General features: G+C 41.4%; 1 protein-coding gene across 1 annotated transcript; it reads left to right on the top strand.

Annotated features, from left to right (window-relative positions):
- The first annotated feature begins 1,511 nt into the window (after window positions 1-1,511).
- Window positions 1,512-22,537, top strand: LOC125693571 (vitellogenin-2-like). Its single transcript, XM_048945701.1, has 35 exons — window positions 1,512-1,600; window positions 1,928-1,948; window positions 2,081-2,232; window positions 3,793-4,044; window positions 4,209-4,370; window positions 4,480-4,628; window positions 4,856-5,006; window positions 5,133-5,290; window positions 5,372-5,537; window positions 6,021-6,146; window positions 6,416-6,634; window positions 7,063-7,280; window positions 7,397-7,494; window positions 7,934-8,058; window positions 8,679-8,780; window positions 9,384-9,503; window positions 9,603-9,792; window positions 10,130-10,223; window positions 10,942-11,127; window positions 11,350-11,494; window positions 11,978-12,206; window positions 12,295-12,470; window positions 12,661-12,960; window positions 13,288-13,335; window positions 13,491-13,577; window positions 14,271-14,483; window positions 14,574-14,716; window positions 16,090-16,228; window positions 16,935-17,070; window positions 18,055-18,241; window positions 19,913-20,004; window positions 20,376-20,467; window positions 20,548-20,707; window positions 21,290-21,451; window positions 22,419-22,537. Exons 1-35 carry the CDS (start codon window positions 1,561-1,563, stop codon window positions 22,535-22,537), a joined length of 5,157 nt encoding a protein of 1,718 aa, XP_048801658.1. The 5' UTR covers window positions 1,512-1,560.
- Window positions 22,538-22,583: the final 46 nt, after the last annotated feature.

Genomic DNA, 22,583 nt, shown 5'->3' with positions numbered 1-22,583 from the left:
TATACCTCAAAGTCCAGACATGGCTAAGTTACATAGGTAGGGTTTGTTGGTTGGTTGTTTCATTTTTAAATTGTGCAGCTGCATATAAACGTTCAGTAGTATGTTGGATTTTGAGCCCCTCATCAGGTGCCAGCAGATGTGTGTGTAAATCCTTTAGCTATGTTTACCGTTTGCCAAATCTCAGAAGACATGACACAACTCCCTGGAGCTGCTCACTGCTTGTATGGTTTAGCTTCTCTGTCATACTCTGTCACTTTGATAGAAGAGGTTAAAACAAACAGAACCAGGATACAGTACTGGTAAAACATCCTTGATGCATGAACAAAGTCTAGTGTTTCAGGTATTATAAATTATATCCTAACTGCTCAATTATAAAAAAATATCATCTGAAAAGCCTTAGGAAAACCAAATTGTCTTGAATAGGAGTCCCTGCTGCATTGATTAAAACTGAGATGAGTTCTGTGCCCTGTAAGCCCATGCCTCCCATGGTGGTTGAGAAGAAGCTTTGGTTCCCCTCCCCAGTTTGTGTGCACACAGTGGCAGCCCCAAAGGAGAGAATTCAAATCCCAGGCCCAGGGCTGCTGGGCTGCCTCTCCAACAGTTCTGCAGTGGGAGCAGTGCCCACAGCCCTGCCGCCATTGTCCAACTCCACACCTCACCAGAGGACAAGGGACCGGAGACCCAGCTGAGCCCTGCACCTCGAGCAGCCTTATGGAGCTCCTGAAAAGGGAACCTGCTCACAGACCCGCTCATGGAAAGCAGCAGGGTGAGTGGCAGCAGGTGGTTGGCTGCTGACTGACAGAAGAAAGGACCCCACTTTGTGAGGATGCTGCCCCTTTTTTTGGCAAACCAGAGTATATGCATCTTCATCAGCTGGGAGCCTTGTGTCCACAGTGTCTGGCAGCCCCCCCAGGTCCCTCCTCACCCACATCTGTGCGTGGCTGGCAAGAACACTGATGTGATGTCCTGGTAAGAAAGGCAGGTAAGGGAGACACGCATGCAAGCAATTGCTTTTTGCTGCAGCCTTTGTGACAGTGGTGGGAATTAGTGTTGCTAGGTGGATTCCCCACCCTCAGGGAGCAGTGCTGTGGATGACAGTGTGTGCAGCAGCCAAAGGGCATCAGTGCAGTGTCACAGGAGTGCTGCCCAGGCTTTGCATAATCCTTGTGAAGCACTATCGGTTAGATAAGGTTTGTTCCTTTTGGTCAGGTCAGGATAACCTGGGCAAAGTTAGTGCAGGCTGCAATAGCTCCAAATGCTTCCAATGAGTAATGATAGTAATTTTCCTTACACAATAAATATTTTTGCTTTAGTGATATTTTAATACTTTTAACCATCTTTTCCAAAAGGTGCTTTCTGAGCATTTAGATGGTGAGGTGAGAAGATTGCCTGTGATGATTTTGGCACGGCAATGACTTTGGTCAGGAGTCCCCAGCCCTATCACCAACCGGGTTGGAGTGGTCGATAAGAAACTGATAACTCAACAGAATTCCCTGGACTTGTTAATAATTCTTCTATAAAAGGTGCACATTTCCCCTGTAGTGTTCAGTCACTTTTAGCATGAGGGGACTCATCCTGGCCCTGGTGTTCGCCCTTGTGGGTAAGTCTGAACTTTACTGGTACCACAGAGCCGCGACGGCCACTGTGCTCCACAGGCACCTCCTCAGAGCCTTTCAGGGACATTCCCAGCATAATCTGCTGAAGCTTTTTTCTGACTTTTGACTGTTAGCTGTTGGATTTCTGTGCCTGAGCACAGCAGCATGTAGCAAGCAGAGCTGGAGTGGGCTTGGAGTCCCGGGGGTGTGCTCCAGAAGCCCAGTGCTGGCTGTCCGACTGCCATCAGCTCACTGAGTAAATGAACAATAAATGCTGAAGTGCCCACAGAGTTTGGGTTTCCTCATGCATTCTTCTCTTTCCTCCCATGCAGGGGCCCAGAAGCATGACCTTGGTAAGTGCACTCCCCATATCTGCCAGTGGTATGTACTTCCTTCCCACCCCTTCCAATGCTGGGACAGTTCATGAGGCTGATAGCACAGCAGTCATAGTAAAGAAGGCATTTCTATCATTTATTTTTCAATAGAGCCTGGTTTTCGTACTGGCAAGACCTACCTGTATGACTATGAGGGCCTCATCCTTCATGGGCTGCCAGGCAAGGGGTTGGCAACAGCGGGGCTGAAGCTGATCTGCAGGCTGGAGATCAGCCATGTGTCTCACAGTGACCACCTTCTGCAGGTAACTTCCCAAGGGTATGTGAACCCATCCCTCCTCCTGCACCACACAGCTTGGGATATAGTTCCTGCTGGAAAAATAAACAAGACAGGAATACAAACCTTGCACAAAACCTTAGGGTCCTTCCAGGTGCTGAGATGACCCCACAGTCCCGGTGTCAGACTGAGTGGCTTTGCACAGGCAGCACTCTCACCCTGCAGGTCTCTGGAGGGAGGCAGAGCTGCTCCAGTGCCTGAGCCCACTTACAAATCGTACTTGGATTCAGCTCCATGGAAAGACATGGCAGGCTGCTGCTTTAAGGCAGTGCCCTTAAGATAGTTTTAGTAAAGGCAACAATAAACTTGAGTGTAAAAATTAAGAAAATTCAGGTATGAGGAATTTGTGTTTTTCAGCCCGGTCCATGACGTGAAAAAAACTCAGTGCTAAAATTCATTCATTACAAATGAAATTCACGTCTGTCTCCATTATATTCCTTTTGACATTCTTCAGATGGACTTTAATTCAAATGTAAAGGATTGTAATGCTCTCACTTGGCATAATGATATCAGATCTGGAAGTGCTGTTACACATAGGAAAGATTAAAACAAACATCTTAAGAAACTGTCATAGAACAAAAGACAATAGAGAAGGGGTGACTATGTGGAGAGAGCTCTAAGAGGGCGCTTTGCATTTGTCCTAGAGTTTACTGAACCTGTAACTCTGTGCATCTATTACTGAAACAGTGAGACGGAATATCTACTTTCAGATACAACACAAAACAGCAGGATTTTTTTGTAGCCTCACTAAATTTGGTATAACCTCAGCAATTACAGAAAAAAAGTCTTGAATAGGATTTACTTTAAGAGGCAAGCCACCGCTGTAGCTCTGATTAAAAAAGCCCAAAATAGAGCCCTAAAACCACACCATTTCTCTCTGCGCAGAAACATGCGCCTCAGTGCAGGAGGGCAGGAGGCATGTCTGCGCGTGTGACTGTGTACGTGTGTGCATGCAGGCACACGCTTCCCACTAGGGAGCAGTCCAGGACTTGCAAGCAAGCTGTACAGCCCGATACACTCCGAGTGATGGCAGCCACTTGCAAAGCAGCTGCCAGCCCCTGCTTCCCTGCTTGCTTCTGCTTCCCCAGCAGCCCTGCCACAGCTTTGCTGCGCTGAGATGTGCTCAACCAAGAGGCAGCACCAAAACAGTGTAGGTGGCAGCTTGAGGGATGGCCTGCTGACTTGCAGGACTGGAAGGAGAACATGCTGAGGAACTAGGGAAAATAGGAGATGCCCTTTCCATACAGATCCCTGGCAGCCAGGCTTTCACTACCCAGTAAGCTTCACTGTGCTTGCTGAACTTATAGACACTGCTTGCATTACCTTATTTTTCTGGCAGAAATCCTTTAGGGAAATTCTATTTTTAAGGTGGTGTCCTAGGCGTAGTGCAAGAGTCTGAGGAGAAAAAACATCTCCTGAGTGCTGGAGAAGTGCCTGGCCATGGACTAGGAGTGTCCAATTGCACTGTTATTGTACTGTTTCAAGCTGATGGTGAACAAGATGAATGTTTTCCTGATTCTGTTCACAGATCCAATCACCAAAGCTGGAGGAATACCATGGCTTCTGGCCCGGAGACGCCTTCACTCTGTCTCCAAAGCTCACAGGGACCATAGCTGCATGTTTCAGCCAAGCCTTTAAGTTTGAATACACCGAGGGAAAAGTGGGAAGTATTTATGCCCCTGAGAACTGTCCCATCCTCTGCACTAACCTCGTGAGAGGGATTCTGAACATGATGCAGATAACCATCAAAAAGTCACAAAATGTGTATGAACTACAAGAGGTTTGTTTCTTTCCCATTCTGATTTTACATTTATGCTCCTTTACTGTTACATAGTAGCTTGCCCATACATAACCCTTGCCAGGTAATTTTCACTGACCTATATGCTGCTGTAATGAAAGTGAAATTTCCAGTGAAATTTTGTCATGTTTTATGAACACTCACAGTCCGGGATCGAAGGCATCTGCCAGACCAGATACGTTATCCAGGATGACAGCAAGAATAACCGTGCCACCATTTCCAAGAGCAAGGACCTGACGGACTGCCAGGACAGCGCGGTGCAGAGCACAGGCATGGCCTACATCCGGCCCTGCCCCACCTGCCCCATGGTAGGCTGCATGCCTGGCCAAGCTCTCTGCTGGTGCTGGCAGGGAATTTGGCTTGTCTGTAACCAGTTAATGATTTTCACTTCATATTTGTGTCGTTCTGAACCTTTAGAAAGTCAGAAACATGAAGGGCACAGTGCTGTTCACTTACAAGATGAAGTACTCTGACAGTGGAGCCTTGATGCTGTCTGCCATGTCTGAGCAAGTGTACCAGATCTCCCCCTTCAATGAACCTGACGGGACAGCAGCCGTGGAAGCCAGGTGAGTGCAGTGAATGTCAGCAGTATGGCAAGCAATAGTGAAAGCTCTCGTCTGTCTGGTGAGATTTCCAGACAATGCAGAGCAATGTACAAACCCTAGATTGCTCTGCACTGTGGCACTGCGGCTCAGGTGCTGGGCACCCTCATCCTATGGCCCTGGCTGTACATGCCCAGCTTTCATGTGATATGACACACTGCCACTGAGGCATTTCTGTCTTTCTCTTCAAGACAAAAACTGGTTCTGGTTGACATTAAAAGCATTCCCATAAAGGCACCAGATGCTCAACTGCAAAATCAGGGGAGTCTTCGTTATCATTTCCCAGAAGGGCTGCTCCAGATGCCAGTTCCTCTAATAAGAGTCAAAAATGCAGATGCGCAGGTAGTAGAGGCTTATTTTTCACACTTTTTTCATTATTTATGATGTTTACTGGTCATTTGACCTGTTAACAGCTCTGAAAATTACTTGAGGCATGGCACCTTTCAACTTTCTGTTTTTTCATCACAGTTAAAAGAAACACTGCAACAATTAGTTCAGAATAATGAAGAAGGAGGCACTACAGAAGCTTCAGTTAAGTTCTTACAAATGGTCCAGTTGCTTCGTGTAGTGACCCTGGATGAAATCGAGTCTGTGTGGGTGCAGTTTGCCAGTGAACTGCCGTACAGGTAACTGCACTGCTGTCAGGTGGGATTCCCATCCAGAGAAATGCTGAGCAATTCAGTAATGAGTCCTCCCCTCCCTGGCAGGCACTGGTTCATGAGCGCTGTGTGTGCCGCTGGAGCTACTGACACGTTCCAGTTCCTCAAACAAAAAATTCATGATAAGAATCTTAACATCTGGGAAGCAGCTGTGGCTCTCCCTCTCGCCTTCCATTCTGTCATGCCCAGTAAGAAAACCCTAGAAGTTGCCTCAGTGAGTACAAATTATCCTCCTGCCTGCTACCCTGCCACTCATTTTGGAGGTGAATTCACACAGCTACAAGCAAAGAACGCAACGTGTTTTATTCCTATTTTGTAAAATGCAAGCTATTAACAAAAATGGAAAATAATTTAGAAAATGTTTCCAAACATTTGTTGCAAAAAAATTGTAAGGAATATTTTTAAAAACTTTCGTCGTGAAATTGCTTTTGATTTCATTTTGCCAAAGTGTAGTTTAAAAAATCAGGCAGACTGAAGAAACTGGCACAAAGTAACCAACACCTAAAGTGCATGAATCAGAGCTGGAGCAGCTATACTTCAATCATAGCTGAATCACTAGCATTCGATTCAAATTCTGAAAATATTTATGAAAAATCCAAAGTAATTTTATTTATTTACTTTTCAGATATAAATGTTTCACTGCATGCCAGCGCTAATAAATCAAAATATTAACGACTATTACTTCTTTCTTCTGCAGACTTTTCTAACCTGTCCCCAAATTCAGAAAACACCAATGCTGCGAGTACTTGTTTACCTGGGATATGGTAGCTTGGTAAATAAATACTGTGCTCAGCCTTCATTTTGTCCTAATGAACTTCTTCAGGTAGGTGACTCTCAACTCTCATTATTTCATTAGGGGTGAAGAAATTTTTAGAATGCCTCTAATTTGCCTCTTACAATGCTGAAAGTTTGGCAACGAGGTGTTTACGTGCCTCACTCTTAGCAGTGAGTCCTTCTGGGAGAAAAATCTGAATGGCTTTACTGAGGGTTTTGCACCAGTGGTCATTTTGTTTGCTATGGCAGTGTATATTTTCATGCAGTATTGCAGGATTGCTGCCTGATGAAATTAACAAAAGTCTGCTCTGATTTCAGCCACTCCATGACCTTGCTGCTGAAGCTTCCAGCAGAAGCCATGTTGAAGACATAGCCTTGGCCCTGAAAGCTATAGGCAATGCAGGAGAGCCAGCCAGCATCAAACGCATCCAGAAATTTTTGCCAACATTTTCACTTGCTGCTGCAGAATTACCGAGCAGAATTCATGCTGATGCCGTGCTGGCCTTGAGGAAAATAGCCAGAAAAGACCCTGCAAAAGTAACTGAAATTATTATTTATGTGATTACTCTCGAGGGTGTGATTTAGGCTGCCTTAGTGATGAAGGGATGATAAAGCCATCGAATGATGTTAGGAACTCTGGGCAGATTTTATAGTAACAGGTTTTCCTCTTTCCCATGTTGCAAATCACTGATATTATCCCATCCTTGTTGACATCCTGGGAAGGTAGTTGCTTCAGCCACCATAACACTGTTGCTAACAGCTCTTTCTTCCAGCTCTGTTTATTATGCACCCAGCAATATCTTTATTTTCAGTGACAGGCTCCATGCTCAATGTTTTGGGTTTTGTTCACCATTCACTGCAGATCAGACATGAACAGTTTAGGAAACACCTCTTCCTGAGCAATCATGAGCATTGCATGCATTGAATTGCATGAGCAATTCACAGGTTGTATCTTCCTCCTCTAGGTAAGGGAGATCACTCTTCAAATTTTTATGGACAGCACACTTGCTCCTAATGTGCGCATGACGGCATGCATTGTCCTCTTTGAAACAAAGCCTTCTCTTCCTGTTGTGGCAGCCATGGCCAGCTCACTGCTGACGGAGACCAGCTTACAAGTGGCCAGTTTCACATATTCTCACATGAAGGCGTTGGCAGTAGGTGGGATCCCACAGCTCTACAATCTGTAAGCAGATGAAGTACAATTTTTAGTTGCAAATGGTGATATAAATTTTTCTCAGTTTTCTAAGAATTTGGTCACAGTTGACTATCTTCATATGATTTTAACTCTTTATTACTCAGATCTGCTGCTTGCAACATTGCCATTAAACTTCTGAGCCCCAGACTTGACAGGTTGAGCTATCGTTACAGCAAGGTCATTCATGCTGGTGGTTATTCCTGTGAGTATCAGATGCCCTGTTCACCACTTAGGCTTACACAGCTCAATGCTTCTACTGTGTTTCATAATTTCCACCCAAAATCCTGCTGTGGGCTGTGGGCTTAGTGCACCCTTCAAACAGAAGAAAGCACCAGAGCCTCCTAAAATGCAAAATCTTCTGAAGGTGTTCTACTACTCTTTGGGTATCTGATGGGGAGATAAGTATCTGTGCATGGATTTAGACCTCCTGCTTTGATCACTGTGATTCTTTTGTCTCTGCCCTCAAACAAAGATCCCTTTTTGAAGTTACAAGCTTGAGGACCTGTGGGGCTGAATCCTGGCAGAGTCATTTGCTGTCTAGTACAGTATGCACCTAAGGTAGCTTAAATTCACTGGACATGGATTCATAAATTCACTTGGAGACCCTAAAAAAAATCTTTTCTGCTTTTTGTTTGTTATAGATGTGTATAAGGCTGGTGCAATTTGGAGAGTTTATCTAATGAACAGTCCCAACTCTATGTTTCCATCTGATATAATAACAAAAGTAAGAGGATATTACGCAAATACTGCAACAGATATTGTAGAAGTAAGTATTTCATTAAAACAAGCTACAACCCAGCTGCAGACATCACTATTTGTTAATACATGCATTGTTTGACTGTGAAGATTGATGTGGAAGGGAAAATTTATATAATGATTATAACTTTACTTGTATCTGGGCTTCTTGACAAGTGGTCTGAATACTTTCAGTATAGGCATGAAAATCTGCAAGAGCAAAGGAAAGCTTATGTAGCAGAGTATTTGTCTGCCTACCTAAAATCATATGACATCTGGGATGTTTTATGTAAGTACAGGGAATGAGCAGCTGAAATTAAATTTCAGGCAGCAGTGCAGCCCCAGCAGCACAAATCTCCATGTAACAGCATGCAGGCATTAACTCGCCTTCTTGGGTAAGTTTTGTAGCCTGTGCTGATCTTTGAGCTGCCCTAAAATTATCCCTGCTGACTAATTCAAAGCTACCTCAGCACGCCCTCAGCATCTGAAGTCATAGCCAGCAGTCACCTGCCAAGTAAGCATAACCTTATAAGTGCTGTGGCTTCATGTAGTATGCACTTAGAGTTGCCTTGGTGAGTGTAATGTCAGGTACAAAGGTATTCCTGAGTTTTCTGGTACTTGAGCTGTGATGCTCCATGCTGTTTCCTACAGATAGCTCTCCGGTCACAAAGCCTAACCAATATCATCAGGAAAGAGAATATTCCCTTTGCTGAATATGATACATACAAGACCCTGAAGGAACTTGGTAAAACGGTATGCCTTTATCCACCCTCCTGATTTGTTTGGATAGACAGTTCCCACCAGAACCACGGTTGCATCAGCTACCATCCTAGCCACCCCTTTGATGTTTCAGTCAGCCATCCTGTTTGGTCACAGAGAGATGCATTTAGTTAGACTGTACTTACACTGAGCACAGATGCCATCTTTTCACTCAATGTGTGTCAGCACACCATGCAAAGCTGCCCTTAATGTACAGTGCAAAAGATGATGACAATGACGTTAGGCAAAATTCATGTGGTTTGAAGTGTGTGTTAAAACACAGTAAGTGGTTGCTCTTCTCTCTTAAAATGATTAGTGAATAAGACTTTTGTTTATGAGCCCTTGGGTGTCACCCAGTACTTAAGTAGCAAAAATTACCTCACTTACCACACTTTTATGTAGGGAAACACCCACTGAAGTCAGTTAAGCAACATGAGAAAGGCCACATCAGTTCACACCTGTATGATGTCTACCATTTTTTTGGCTAAGGAACCATAGTCAGTATGCTTCAGATGTTATCTACTCTTTGTTAATACAATGATGTATGTTAAGAAACTGTTTCCTCCCTTTCTCCTTCACCTCTCCTTAACACTGCAGCTTCTGGGGTGGAAAGAATTGCCTCCCGAAGATCCTCTGCTGTCTGCTTACATCAAAGTGTTGGGCCAGGAGATTGCCTTCATTGACATTGACAGCAGCATCATTCAGCAAGCCATGAAGGTAGTGGCAAGGCTGTAGCCTTTTCTGTCTGTGTTGCTGAATAATTTCCCTTCCCCGAGTCACCACGCCTGCTCATTTAACCCATTTCTCTGTCTTCAGAGTCTAACTGGATCATCAAGCTGGCAGCCAGCAGTGAAAAGAGCAGTGGAGGAGGCCCAGCGAGGTGTTTCAGGCCGATGGGCACTGCCAGCAGTGGTGGCCGAGCTGCGGCACGCCGTCCCCACGGTGCTGGGCCTGCCGCTGGAGCTCAGCATATGCGGTGCTGCGCTGGCTCAGGCTGCGGCCACCGGTGAGCGTGGGACACCTAACAGCCATTCCTTCCCAGCAGCTGCTGTTCCATCCCTTTGCTGGAATTAATTCCCTCTGTAATCTTGAGAAATGCTCTTGTGATGTGGAAATACTAGTGTCCAGGAACATCCAAAGGGGCTGGGAAATAATTATCATGCTGCACTTAGGACATATTTGTATAATTCTGTTTCAAGAGTAATGATCTTCAAATGACCATGGGAAGTATTTAAAAATGTAGAAGCACAGCTTGTGTATTAACTACTGTGTTAACTGAAAAATTGCACATCCAGCTTTTTTTTTTTTTCTCTGCTCATGTAATTTCACTCTGTCTTTTACAGTTGATATGCAGATATCACCACCATTACTGGACAACTTCAGACCTTCACAGTTGTTGGAAACCAACATGGATATTCATGCTGATGTGAAGCCAAAGTATGAATGACATATATTTTCATATGTATATACACACATTCATTTATATTTACTTCGTTTGAAGTAGGTGTGTTGGTTAAGGATGTTGTTTGTCCCAAATTTGGGATGGCTGTACTAGTCCTGAGCAGTGAACCTGTAAGCAAGCAACACAATTATGTGATGCTTTGTGACCCTGCAAGCCTAGCAAAGTGCACAGCATCAAAAAGGAATGTGGTGATGTTCTGCCATTGCTGAAAATGCTCACACTTGTACCCGTTCAGTGTCTAAAGCTACTAAGTTGTAAAGACATATTTGCTTATGTATAATTTCTTTTCTGCAAGCTGGGGAGATTTTAGGGAGAAAAGGAAAACACTTCTAGATAGAGAAAAGCAACAGCAACTGTACTAACAGTGATAATAGTAATAATGATAATAAGAATGGTGATAATAATAAGCAATTAGACAAAATTGGAAGCTAGAGGAAGATTCTGATGTTAGCTTGTCCTCAAGCAGTGCATCAGTGATAAAGCAGTGAGAGGATCCATGTTCACTTTGTTCATCAGATAAAACGTTTTACTCTCCAGTGGCACTTCAGCTTTTTTATCCTGTTACATCTTTTTAATCTGTCAGCAGTAGTTCTTGCAATAAACAGAACACTATGAAAGTTCAATTCGGCATTTCAAAGATAAAAATGCATATATTAATTTGTAATTATGCATGTTTTTATTTCACACTTTCAGAGTATATATTCATATGATTGCAATGATGGGTACTAATACACAGTACCTTCAGAGTGGTCTTGAACTTCATGCAGAGGTCAGTGCCAACACTACAATGAAATTTGATGCCAGGATAAATATGAAAGAGAAGAATGTGAAGATTGAAACCCTTCCCTGCCATCAGGAAGTTGAGCTTGCAGCTGTAAGGTACAGAAGAGTTGGCCACACATTGCTTGTTGTGTTAACCGATTGTGAGCTCTCCTTTATAAATTATGAATGTACAACTCCTTTTCAGACTCAGTTGTACTTTGGCATCCATATGAAGCATAGTATTCTCTTTTTCATTGCTCATCTCTCTCCAGTATTAAAGATGGTGGTGGTAAGCAAAATTAGAAGATGTTATTTGCTTTCTTTTTATCACCTCCACAGGAGTGAAGCTTATGCTATTTCAAGAAACATGGAAGAAGTAGATTCTGAGAAGAAGTCCCCTATTCTCCCCAACGGAGAAACGCCAACTGTCTCCAATCAGCATTTCCAGTCATCAGAAATCTTTTCAAAAGCCAGAAGCTGGGAGGTAACAAGGCCTGTACTGCAGGCAGGTAGAGAACAGACAGCTTCCCAAATCCCAAGAGAATCCCTGCAGGGAAGTGCAGAATTCTCTGCAGTGCTCTTCAGCATCTCAGGCCTACGGCTGGCAAAGGGTGGATATGTTGAACTGCTGCGGGAAGACTGTTATCTCTCCAGCAAGTCCTGGAGGTTCTCATTTGGGTGTCAGTTTGATTAGCACTGCCTGGGAAAGGCTGGCTAGGTGACCTGACCACAGCACATTTGGGGTTGGACTCGATGATCTCTGAAGGTCTCTTCCAACATCCACGATTCTATAATTTTGTGATTATGTGGTTTTGGAAGAAACCTCACTTCTTCCAATGCTTGGGTGTACAATTTTAAGTAATGTTTCCTTTCTCAGACAAGACTGTCATCATTTTCATCATTAATAAGAATATAGAAAAGATCTTGAGAGCCATAAAATATTTTACCGTGTTTTTGTTTAATGCAGCAAAGAAATATTCCTAGTGTGATATCCAGAGGACACTTGCAAGGTTCAGAAGATGAACATCATCATGGTGAAGGACAGAGGTCTTATGCACGCGTCTTCTGTAGAAAATTAGCCAGTTTGGGATGTTCTGCTTGTCTCAGCCTAAAGTCACGGAATTCTGCTTTCTTAAGAAATACCTGTCTGAACAAATTAGTTGGAGAACTTGAAGCCAAAATATTTTTGCAGCCAGGTACAGTAACAAAAACAAGCTTTTCTGTCAATCTCTGTGAATGATACTCAAATAGCACAATGCTGGAACATGAGTATCTTGACTTTAGTTCATACAGATGCTGATATTGAAAAAATACAGCTAGAGATACAAGCAGGAGCCAAAGCAGCTTCCAAAATAATTGATGCAACAAGTTCAGGACCTAAAGAAGAGAAGGAGCCATCTCTGTATGAGAATATTAAAGCTAAACTGAAGAAGATTCTAGGCATTGAAAATGTGTTCAAGGTAGGAGACTTTGAGTATGGAAGGTAGGAATAATTTCCCTCAAATGATGCCAAGGTACAATGTCTGCAGCATATGGGGCAAAGAGGTTGTATTTCCTTGAAAGGTTGTGGAGAGCAGTTTGACAACCAGAGAAATGTTACAGAGCAAGCTGCATATAAGCTGTTCATAACTCTTTGAACTGTTTTTGGAGGTTGCAAATAAAACACGTCATCATAAGAAGTGGATTCACGATAAAGTAAAGGCTGCAGTTACAGACCTCTGGGAAGAGCCCAGTGCATCCCCACTCTCCAGTTCATCTTCTACTGATTCCTCTGCTGAGCGTAAGGAGCCTGGAAATAAACATGAGAAAGATGAGGTGTGGCAATTTGGGAGGAAGCATGGCTCTGGCAGCAGCACTGGTTCTGGTAGCAGTAAGGCCTGCAGCAGCAGTAGAGAGGACAGCTCTGGAGACAAGCTCTGCAGTGTGAACAGTGAATATTTCAACCAACAGGTAATTCACTCAGACTGGATTTTTGATATTTCTGTAGTGAATGTTTTTGTACCAGAAATCAGGAAATTGTGCCAATAGAGGATGGATCAGTGAAAAACAATTTGCTGCAGCATGGACGAGGTAACCTAGTAGAGCTCTTTCCTGTTTTCAGTTCTCTGAAGCATTCCAGTTCAGAATTTCACATTCCAGAAGATTTTAGTTTAAAATGCTTTAAAATTTGCATCTTGTTTTGCTTTTTCTCCATACTCAATACTGATTTTTTTAATGCATTTATCAAAAGTTATTTTTCTTCTCTTGAATCTTATTACACTTTACTCATCTTCACAGGCAGATCTACCAATTTACCAGTTTTGGTTCAAGCCAGCAGATGAACAGGTATATTTTCTGCTCTTGCTATGGGCAAGGCCTAAAACTGCTCTCATTAGCTTTACTGGAACTTAGGTTAGTGAGAATAAAATCATCAGAAATAAGTTCTACAATAACTTGCAGTGGTAGACAGCTAACTTCAGAGTGATTTTCTGTTGTTGCAGGACCCACCAAGGAAAGTTCAGAACAGCAGCATCAGCTCCTCTTCTTCATCATCTAGCGATGAAGGCATCTCTACACCTGTGTCTCAGGTGAGAGTCTTCATATACAAGAAGTAATTAATGTATGTTTATGATAATTGAATAGGAAAAAGTATGCTGACTCTAAGCCCTTGCCAGCACCATCTGGACTAATCTTTCCATAGACTTCATTGCTTGTCCCACTGCTTCTCTCCTTGGCCAGGTGGGCACCTCTGTCCCTCAGCTCTGGTAGTACAGGAACATCCAGGGCGGCTGCTGCCAAGCAAATGGCTCTGAATTTGAAGGAGTCACAGGCTGCTACATGTGCAAGTAGCCCGCTCTGGACAGCATGACCTCCTTGGATCCTTCCATCAACAACTATCTCAGTTTTAAGCAGGTGTCTGAACAATTTTTATCAGAAAGATGATTAGCAAAACTAATCATCAGCAATGCTGAGCTGGGCAGTGTTGGTTCTTTATACAACAGGGTCCTACTTCATGCTTCCTTTTTGTTATACTGAAATTATGCTACCAAAAGATTCACAATGTTATACTGTTTTACTTTTGTAGGTTGTAAGAGCTCTCTGAAAGAGCAAAACTATACACTAACTGTATTGTTTGCATGGTGGTCTATGATGCTGTCATGTAGTTTATACGAAAAGACTTTTTGTATGAAACTTTACAAATGCTTTTTTGTTTGTGATTTGAATATAGTAATTTCAGTGCTCTGTTTACATCTTTGGCCTTTCTTCTCTACTGACTTAAGCCTATGTTCCTGGGAGACAGCAGGCCACCAATACTGGCTGCAGTTCTTCGTGCCATCAAAAGAAATGAGCAGCCGACAGGATACCAGCTTGTGCTGTACACTGACAGACAGGCCTCCAGACTGAGGGTGCAGGTGTTTGTATCAGGCATAACAGAATCAAATAGGTGGAAACTCTGTGCTGATGCATCAGTAGTAAATTCCCACAAAGCATCGGTAGGTTTTAAATGTGATCTGCTCAAATGTAAATGAAATTTAACAATCTTAATGTGCTTTGTACACAAAATATGTATTCTCCTCTACTAGGGTACCCTTAAATGGGGTAAAGATTGCCAGGACTATAAGGTTGCTACTCAGATTGCAACGGGACAATTTGCTGCACATCCGGCTATACAGGTGAAGCTAGAGTGGTCAAAAGTGCCTTCAAGTGTCCGAAAAACTGCCAGATGGTGAGTTTTTACTCTGTTTTTTGAAAAATTGAACTATGTCAATGTTCAGATAATTATAGAATCAATTCTGCAAATCTGAGCTGAAAAAATTTCCCTTAATCAATGAGTTTATAATATCAGATGACAAGTCTGTTTTTTTCTGTGCACTCATTTCATCAAAACTTAGTGCTTTTTTGTTTGCAAGATAACCAACTGAAACAAAGAGGATGATGGGATTAACATAATTTCCTGTAGGCTTTTATTTTAAAGTGCTGAATTAGGAACTCGGTCTCCTGATGCTTCGTAATCAATGTAGGCTCTGAGCAGAAGCCTATATTTGGTTCTCTAGAGGAGCTTTTCTCTTACAGACTGTACAGTGTGCCTTAAGAGACTCATTTCCTAACATAGGAAATTTACTTCCAGTTTCTGAAAGTGATGTGAATATTTTGCATATGGCTTATTGCACACTAACTAGCAAGCGATGCATGACATTTAGTACAAGAAAACTGCTGTACTCAGTTTATATGTGCATCTATCCATATATGTCGATATATTATATTCATTATCTGTTGTATTCATTCATCCATTATACTTACCCACATTGCATTCTACCCACAGTAATGCAGAGACCCATATAAACCCTCATCTTTTTAACAGTGATGCCAAAATACAGGTATATATAATAATGTGGTTATGCAGGCAAAACATGTCAAAGGGGTACAAGTGATTTAGTTAACAAATGTCTTCTGAAGATGGTAACTTTTTCTTAGATCGTATTACCTTGATGTGCTTTACCTGCCATTACTATAAAGGAGGAAAGCATGCAACTGACTACGCTGGAGTATAGCCACAGAATTCAGCTCTGCCCTGAGACTATAATTTTTTTTTTTCTTTTTTCTTTTTTTCTTTTTTTCTCTTTTAGCAATGTTTCCTGTATTTCTCTATTTGAATCCCAAGCCTATAATGTCTGAGTATAGAGATCCCTCTGTCATCTCATTTGACAATCTTAGTGCTAAGATTGACAATCCCTGCTAAAAATGACCATTGCAGGACCAAAATATTAATAACCAGTCATCTGTTTTTTAGGACTTCTGTCATTTAGTTTTTATTTAAACTGGAGTTCACTTTTTAAATGTGTAAGTCTTTAAAACCAGTTAGCTGTACTTTTCTTCTCATATCATGCTGCTGTTCAGTCTCTTGAAGGCTGTTTCACCCATTAACACTGTTAAAATCTTCCCATCCCGTTCAAAACACCATGTGTTAGAAACCCTGCTACATGATGTATATCTAACAGAGAGTGCATATCGCTATAGGGGCTGTTTTAGTCTGAATGAATGATAAAGAATCTTTTCAAGGATGGATGGTTTCAATCACTTACTTCCTTTCTTTTCCAGGTTGTACACATATTTTCCAGGAGCTGCATATATGCTGGGCTACTCCCAAAAGCAGCAGCGTGGTCCTTCTCACCAGGCAGCCATGGTGATGGCTCTGACGTCTCCAAGAACCTGCGACGTGGTCCTAAAGCTACCTGAGGTAACTATTTCCAACATCTTTTGTCCAGAAGCACTAAATACTTATGGAATTGAGGGTTAATAGCTTTTTTAACTTACCATCTAAAAAAAAAATCACTTATTGATCCATAAAGAAGCTTCCCCATCAAGAAGGCATTGTGTTCACATAGATGATTCCGTTATGAAAGTGTCTTAAAAAGTTTCTCTTTCTCTCAAGTAGTGTGTAAACACATGAAATAAGAAAGAGGCTATAGTACCTTAATCATATTGATAACACCTTAGCAATTACTGACTAAGGAATCTACTCCTCCAAAACTCTTCAGGAGGAAGGCAGGTTTTGCTGTGCCTTCAGAGAGATAATGAAAGCAGGCTGTAGAGAACCTTGACAGCCCAACAATAGCCCTCAACATATAGGCAAGAGAAAGGTGTTCATCTCAGATAAGCAAACCATTTGAACTGTGAGCATGATAAACAACTCATGAAAAAATCGTGAATTGATAACTTAATTTAGAACGCTGCTATTCTATTGATAGCAGATGTGTCAAGCTACAAAAATATTTTGTGCTGTAGAGAGAGGACTTGATTTATTTTAAGCTCTGACCTAAATCTAGGTTCTAATTTAGATTTCAGTAAGTACAGGTTTGAATGCTATAAGAAAATTCTATTTCATCTCCACATTGCATATGACATTTGCATTCATTCATGTTTGTTTTCTGACTGATTTTCAGCTCACAGTTTACAACAGAGCCATCAGGCTTCCCCTGCCACTCCCTTCAAGTTCAGATACACCAACCTCAACATTTCCATCCTCTGACTGGAACGTCTTTTACCAAGCAGCCTTTTCAATCATTGAAAACCTTAAAGGTCAGCAATTAGCTATCTGCACAAGTATTTAGATCTTCAACAATCAGCTGGGCTTCACTTGGAAGTAATTCTGTCTGAAATGAAAATCTATGAGGCTGCAAAGATGTGAAGAAAAATAAACTTGCGTTGGCAAGAGTAAATGTTCAATTCTGTGCCAAACAGCAACAGTACATCCCTACAGTACATCTATTTAAACTTCACAGCAGATATTTATTGTTCCAAGAGGAAAAGCATTTAATAATTTAAGAGAAAGATGTTTAAGTGGATTCTGTTTTGGTGTGCTCCACTTGAATAGTACTGTTACACAGCAGCTAAACCAGCTTCAAAAATGCACCCATTACTTTCACTTCTTGAAGGTGAAATTTGAAATTTTTTTTTTGTTGTTGTTAATGCCTCTAAGAGATATATAGGTTAACTTTTAAATTGAAAGGCCTTACACCAAAATTGGTCTGTTAATTAAAATTGATGTAAAATAGTTCTTAATTGGAGCAAGTAGAATTTCCAAAATACAATTACAGTGAAAAAGGAAAAAATCTACTATGGTGTTTTGTTGGTTGTTTTTTCTTCTCCCCATTTTCTTACCATTTCTACTCCTGATTATGTCTCAATATACATAACAACAACAATTGTCACAGAATTTACTCTTCTGCTAGTGATATGTGAATTGTTAACAACAGTCTTCTTTTGACTACAACAAAGTTACCAAAGTGGCCAAAAGGCCACACACAGAGAGCTGCACCCATTCTGAGCAGAATTTATCTCTTGGTGACTGAATTGTGAATGGGTTGCTGTGCTGATTGTGGACTGACTACGTTTTGATTTGCAAATTCAAAAATTAATCTGAAGGAATCATTTTTCTTTTACATGGAAGTAGGTAAAACCAGAAAATGTTCAACAGTAAAACAATAAAAACAATAAACCAATCTAAAATAGAATAACTGTCTTAAATATACAAAATGTTTACTTTTGTGGGTTTTTTTTCAGCTCGTTGTTCAGTTTCCCAAAATATGATAACAACCTTCAATGGAGTTGAGTTTAATTATTCAATGCCTGCAAATTGCTACCACATCTTGGCTCAGGATTGTAGTCCAGAATTGAAGTTCCTGGTGATGATAAAAAGACTTGAAGAATCTACTGACCTTACAGCAATAAGTGTCAGACTTGCCAGCCAGTAAGTAACTGCAAATGTAATGACAGATTGATGTCAAGCTGATGATGCTGTAAATGTGAAGACCAGGTTGTTTGGGCAGATCAGTACTAGCATAAAACTCATGGAAAAATTACTGATGTCAGTGGAAAGATTTCTAGGAATGTCACTGAGGATTGGGATTGTGCTTTTCCTTTGAAAAGTCCTTTGTTTCTGAAACACACTGTCTGAAACTCTTCATTAGTTTGTTAGTATTTAACTGTCTTATTTCTTAGTAATTAGGTAGAAACATAAACTATAAATCCAAGAGACTACTGTAATAATTTAGTCTGAACTCCTGTGCTAAACCAATAACTAGGACTAGTTAATGTATGCAGTCATCTCATCAGTAATGTTGAGAAGTGAGTGTTAAATAGTGCCAGTCCCTGTACCCACCCCTGGGGAACCTGGCTCATCACTGGTCTCTACCTGGACACTGAGTTATTGCCTGCAACTGCTTGAGGGCAAACACCTAGACAGCTCCTTATCCAGTGAGTGCTACAGCCGTCACATCCATGTCCCTTCAACTCAGAGACAAGGATGTTGTGTGGAACACTGCCAAAGGCTTTGCACAATTCCAGGTAGATTATGTCAGTTGTTCCTCCCTTATCCACCAGTACTGTAACCCTGTCATAGAAGGCCACCAAATTTGTCAGGTGTGATTTGCTCTTAATGAAGCCATGGTGTCCCCAATTGCCCCTCTGTTTTCTACTTGCCTTATCATAGTTTCCAGGAAGATCTGTTCTGCAATCTTGCCACACACACAGAGATGAGACTGACTGGCCTGTAGTTCTCCTAGTGTTTACTTTTTCTCTTAATGGACACACAATTTTCCAAATCTATTTGAAACTAACTTAAGACAAGCTTTGTTTCATCTTGAAACAGCCATGGGCTCTTTTTTAAAAATATAATCTGATTAAATCTAAAATCTAAGTAGTATGGGATTATGCATACCAAAGTCATCGCAGGGAATAATCTTCAAAGTGCATATATAAACTTTGATCTGTATGGTTTAAAATTATCTGAAAATAGTCTGCCTAGCTGTGCCATAATGTTAGAGAAACAGAGAGAAACTAGTATTCCCTGCATTGTTTTGCCAAAAAACAGAAGGACGCTTGCTGTATTAACCAAATTTTTTTGTGATAAAGACATTCCTTGTCACTGCATTATTCCTGACTGGTTTTGTTTTTTTTTTTTTACAAGTGTACTGATGTGTTTTTGATGTGTCTGTGCATCAGGCTTCATTAGAACAAACACTGCTCTCAAGAATATACTACAATACACAGGCTATTCAGGCTGTAAGAGATTTTAATTGATGTAAGGAGGTCATTCTTCCTCTGAAATGCAAAGCACCTCCAATTTATATGAACATAAGAGGAACTACAGTGTTTTGCAGCAAGGATCCATGTGGTCTGGTGTCTGCCTGAACTATGGCCACAAGCAGACACTCAGAACTCAAGGAGACCAGGGAAAGAGCTTTTGTGAGCAGTCCCCCTGGAATACTTTCCTGGGTTCTCTTAACTTTCCTCACAAAAAGTAGCAGGTAATTATTCTCAGAGTGATTCAAGCATCCTGCAGTGTTGGTTCTACCAGGATTAGAAACTGTGAACTGAATGGTGAGAAGCATTTATTTACACTCATTTTCTTTACTTAAAGTGAGGTTGACATGTATGTTTCCAATGGACTAATCCAGCTGAAGATTAATGGTGTTCAAACCCCAACAGATGTTCCATACACATCTAAGTCTGGTAGGAGACTCACCTTTATATTTTGTTTAATCTTTTCTGCTCTTTTGAAATATTACATGATCTTGAAAACCCCTCTCAAGATAGAGATCATTCTATTACGAGAAACAATTAGATGATTTCATTATAACTTCTTCCTGACTTTCACTGGAGTGATAGGAAAGATGGGCAAAGAAACAGATGCCAATCCTGTGTATCTGTAAACAATGTAGTGCAAGGCTACGGTCCCTTGTGATGTCCACAGAGACTCACAGAATGGGCAACCAGATCTCCCCCAGCCCTACCCACTGACTGCAGTAAGGCCCCAAGAATTTGACCTGTGGTTAAGGTTGGATCCTAAAATACTAACCTCTCATTTTGCTCATTTGTTGCAGGTCTGCTGATAAGCAGTGAAAAGGAAGGCTTGTCATTAAAAGCCCCTGAATATGGTGTAGAAAAACTATACTATGATGGACATAAAGTTGAGGTATTTTTTATTATTGTTTTTGAAGGATTTATTTTTAGAAGAAAAACACCTAAGAGTGTCTTTTCTTTATTTCCACAAAGATTCAGGTTGCTTTCTGGATGGTTGGAAAAACATGTGGTATTTGTGGAAAATATGATGCTGAGAAGAAAAGGGAGTATCAAATGCCCAGCGGATATTTAGCTAAAGATGCAGTGAGTTTTGCTCAGTCCTGGGTCATCTCAGAAGACGTATGTACTGGAGGTATTTAGATTCCATCATTACTGCTTACTAATTAAATAGTCACATGAGTAACTGTAAGATTTACATACCTAATTTGTGTTATCATATTATTTTTGTCATTACTCTTCTTGCAATGAATGGAAAGTTAAAAATATTTTTTTCCTGAGTTTGGCAGTTCACTGCAAAATCTGGATTTGTTGCGTTCTTGTGTAACTTCTTCCACATTACCAAGCTAGTTGAAATGTGTGTGTTCTAGATATAATTATAAACCTAAATCTCCCTAAGTTGATAAATTAAAATGAAGGCGAGGTAGTTTGACTGTTGACAAAAGATAGGGTGTCTGTCCATAACAGTTGGTTTTCACAAGTGTCTATCTTTTCTGATTTCTTCACCTGTGCCTGTGCTGGGGATTGTATCCCAAATGCCCCATTCTCTCACAGAGTTTGTCAGAAAACAGCCTTCCCTTCAGTGAGAGTAGTTTTATATATCTTGTGTCCTTCAATATGTTCACTGGTCTTAATCACTGTTAATACTACATATTGAATTCAAAACAGTTATTCTTAGAAATTCTCTAGTTTATTTAAAAGAATTCATGTTTTATAGCTTGCAAGCTGCAGAGGAAGTTTGTCAAAATTGAGAAGCCAGTTGCATTTGACAAAAAGGCCTCAAAATGCTTTTCCATTGAGCCAGTTTTACACTGTGCAGAAGGCTGTTCAGCAACCAGGACTGTTCCTGTCTTTGTTGGTTTCCACTGTGTACCGTCTGGTGAGTATACAAACTCTGTACTTGTGCAACATGTGACAGTGCATGTGTTAGAGTGCAATTCCTCAGGCTCAAAGGAGACCTTGCTGTTCTCTACAGCTTCTCAAAGGAGGTTGTGGTGAAGTGGGGATCAGCCTCTTCTCCCATATAACTAGTGATGATGAGAGGTAAAGGCCTTAAGCTGCATCAGCAGAGATTCAGAATGGATACTAGGAAAAAATTATTCTCTGAAAAAGTAGTGATGCATTGGCACAAGCTGCCCAGGGAGGTGGTGGAGTCATTGTCCCTGAAGGTGTTCAGAAACGATGTAGATGTGGCACTGAGGGACATGGATTAGTGGGTGTGGAGGGGATGGTTTGATGGTTGGATTTCATGATATTAGAGGTCTTTTCCAATCTTAATGTTTCTATGATTCTATGATTCCTACCATTATGCTGCTCCCTACTCCTCCTCATCACCACAGTGAAATACAGAGCCATAGCCCGCCTTAAGGCTCCATGGGATACAGATACACAAGCTCAGTTTGTGTGTATAGGAGAAAAAGCTCAGTCTCAGGCAGTCTCAGGCATCTCATTTCACCCTCTCTGGATAAAAAATGAGGATGTAATATTTCAAAATGTTTGCACACCAGCAAATAAGCCTTATTAGCGAGCATCTTAGCTAGAATTCATGCTACCTAAATATAAATGATCAAAGAAGTGAACTTACTTTTGTAACAATTACATCAATTCAACAGTGAAACACACTGATCACACAAGCAGGAGCCTACTCTTGCTTTCAGGACTTTTTTGTGGGGAGCTATACCTACGCATTCATTTTGGGATGAACTTCCATGCCGTTTATGTAACACCACGTCACATGCACGCTGATGTGAAAAGCTGTGAATCTTTCAGGTTGATCATAGTTAGTACTGAGTACCTCGATGTATTAAAAAACCCCTCACGTGGCTCCTTTCTCCTCTCATTTACAGACTCCACACTCGAGCTGGAGGAGGAGCAGGCGAGGTTAGACCAGAAGTCTGAGGACTTGGTGAGCAGCGTCGATGCCCACACGGCTTGCTCCTGTGCCCAGCAGCCGTGCGCAGCGTGACGCTCCGTATCACGCGATGCATCACGTTTGCTATCAGCGTTAGCGC

The sequence above is a fragment of the Lagopus muta genome, chromosome 5 (assembly GCF_023343835.1).
Source record: "Lagopus muta isolate bLagMut1 chromosome 5, bLagMut1 primary, whole genome shotgun sequence".
Lineage (NCBI taxonomy): Eukaryota > Metazoa > Chordata > Aves > Galliformes > Phasianidae > Lagopus > Lagopus muta.
This window is presented reverse-complemented; position numbering and strand designations above follow the sequence as displayed.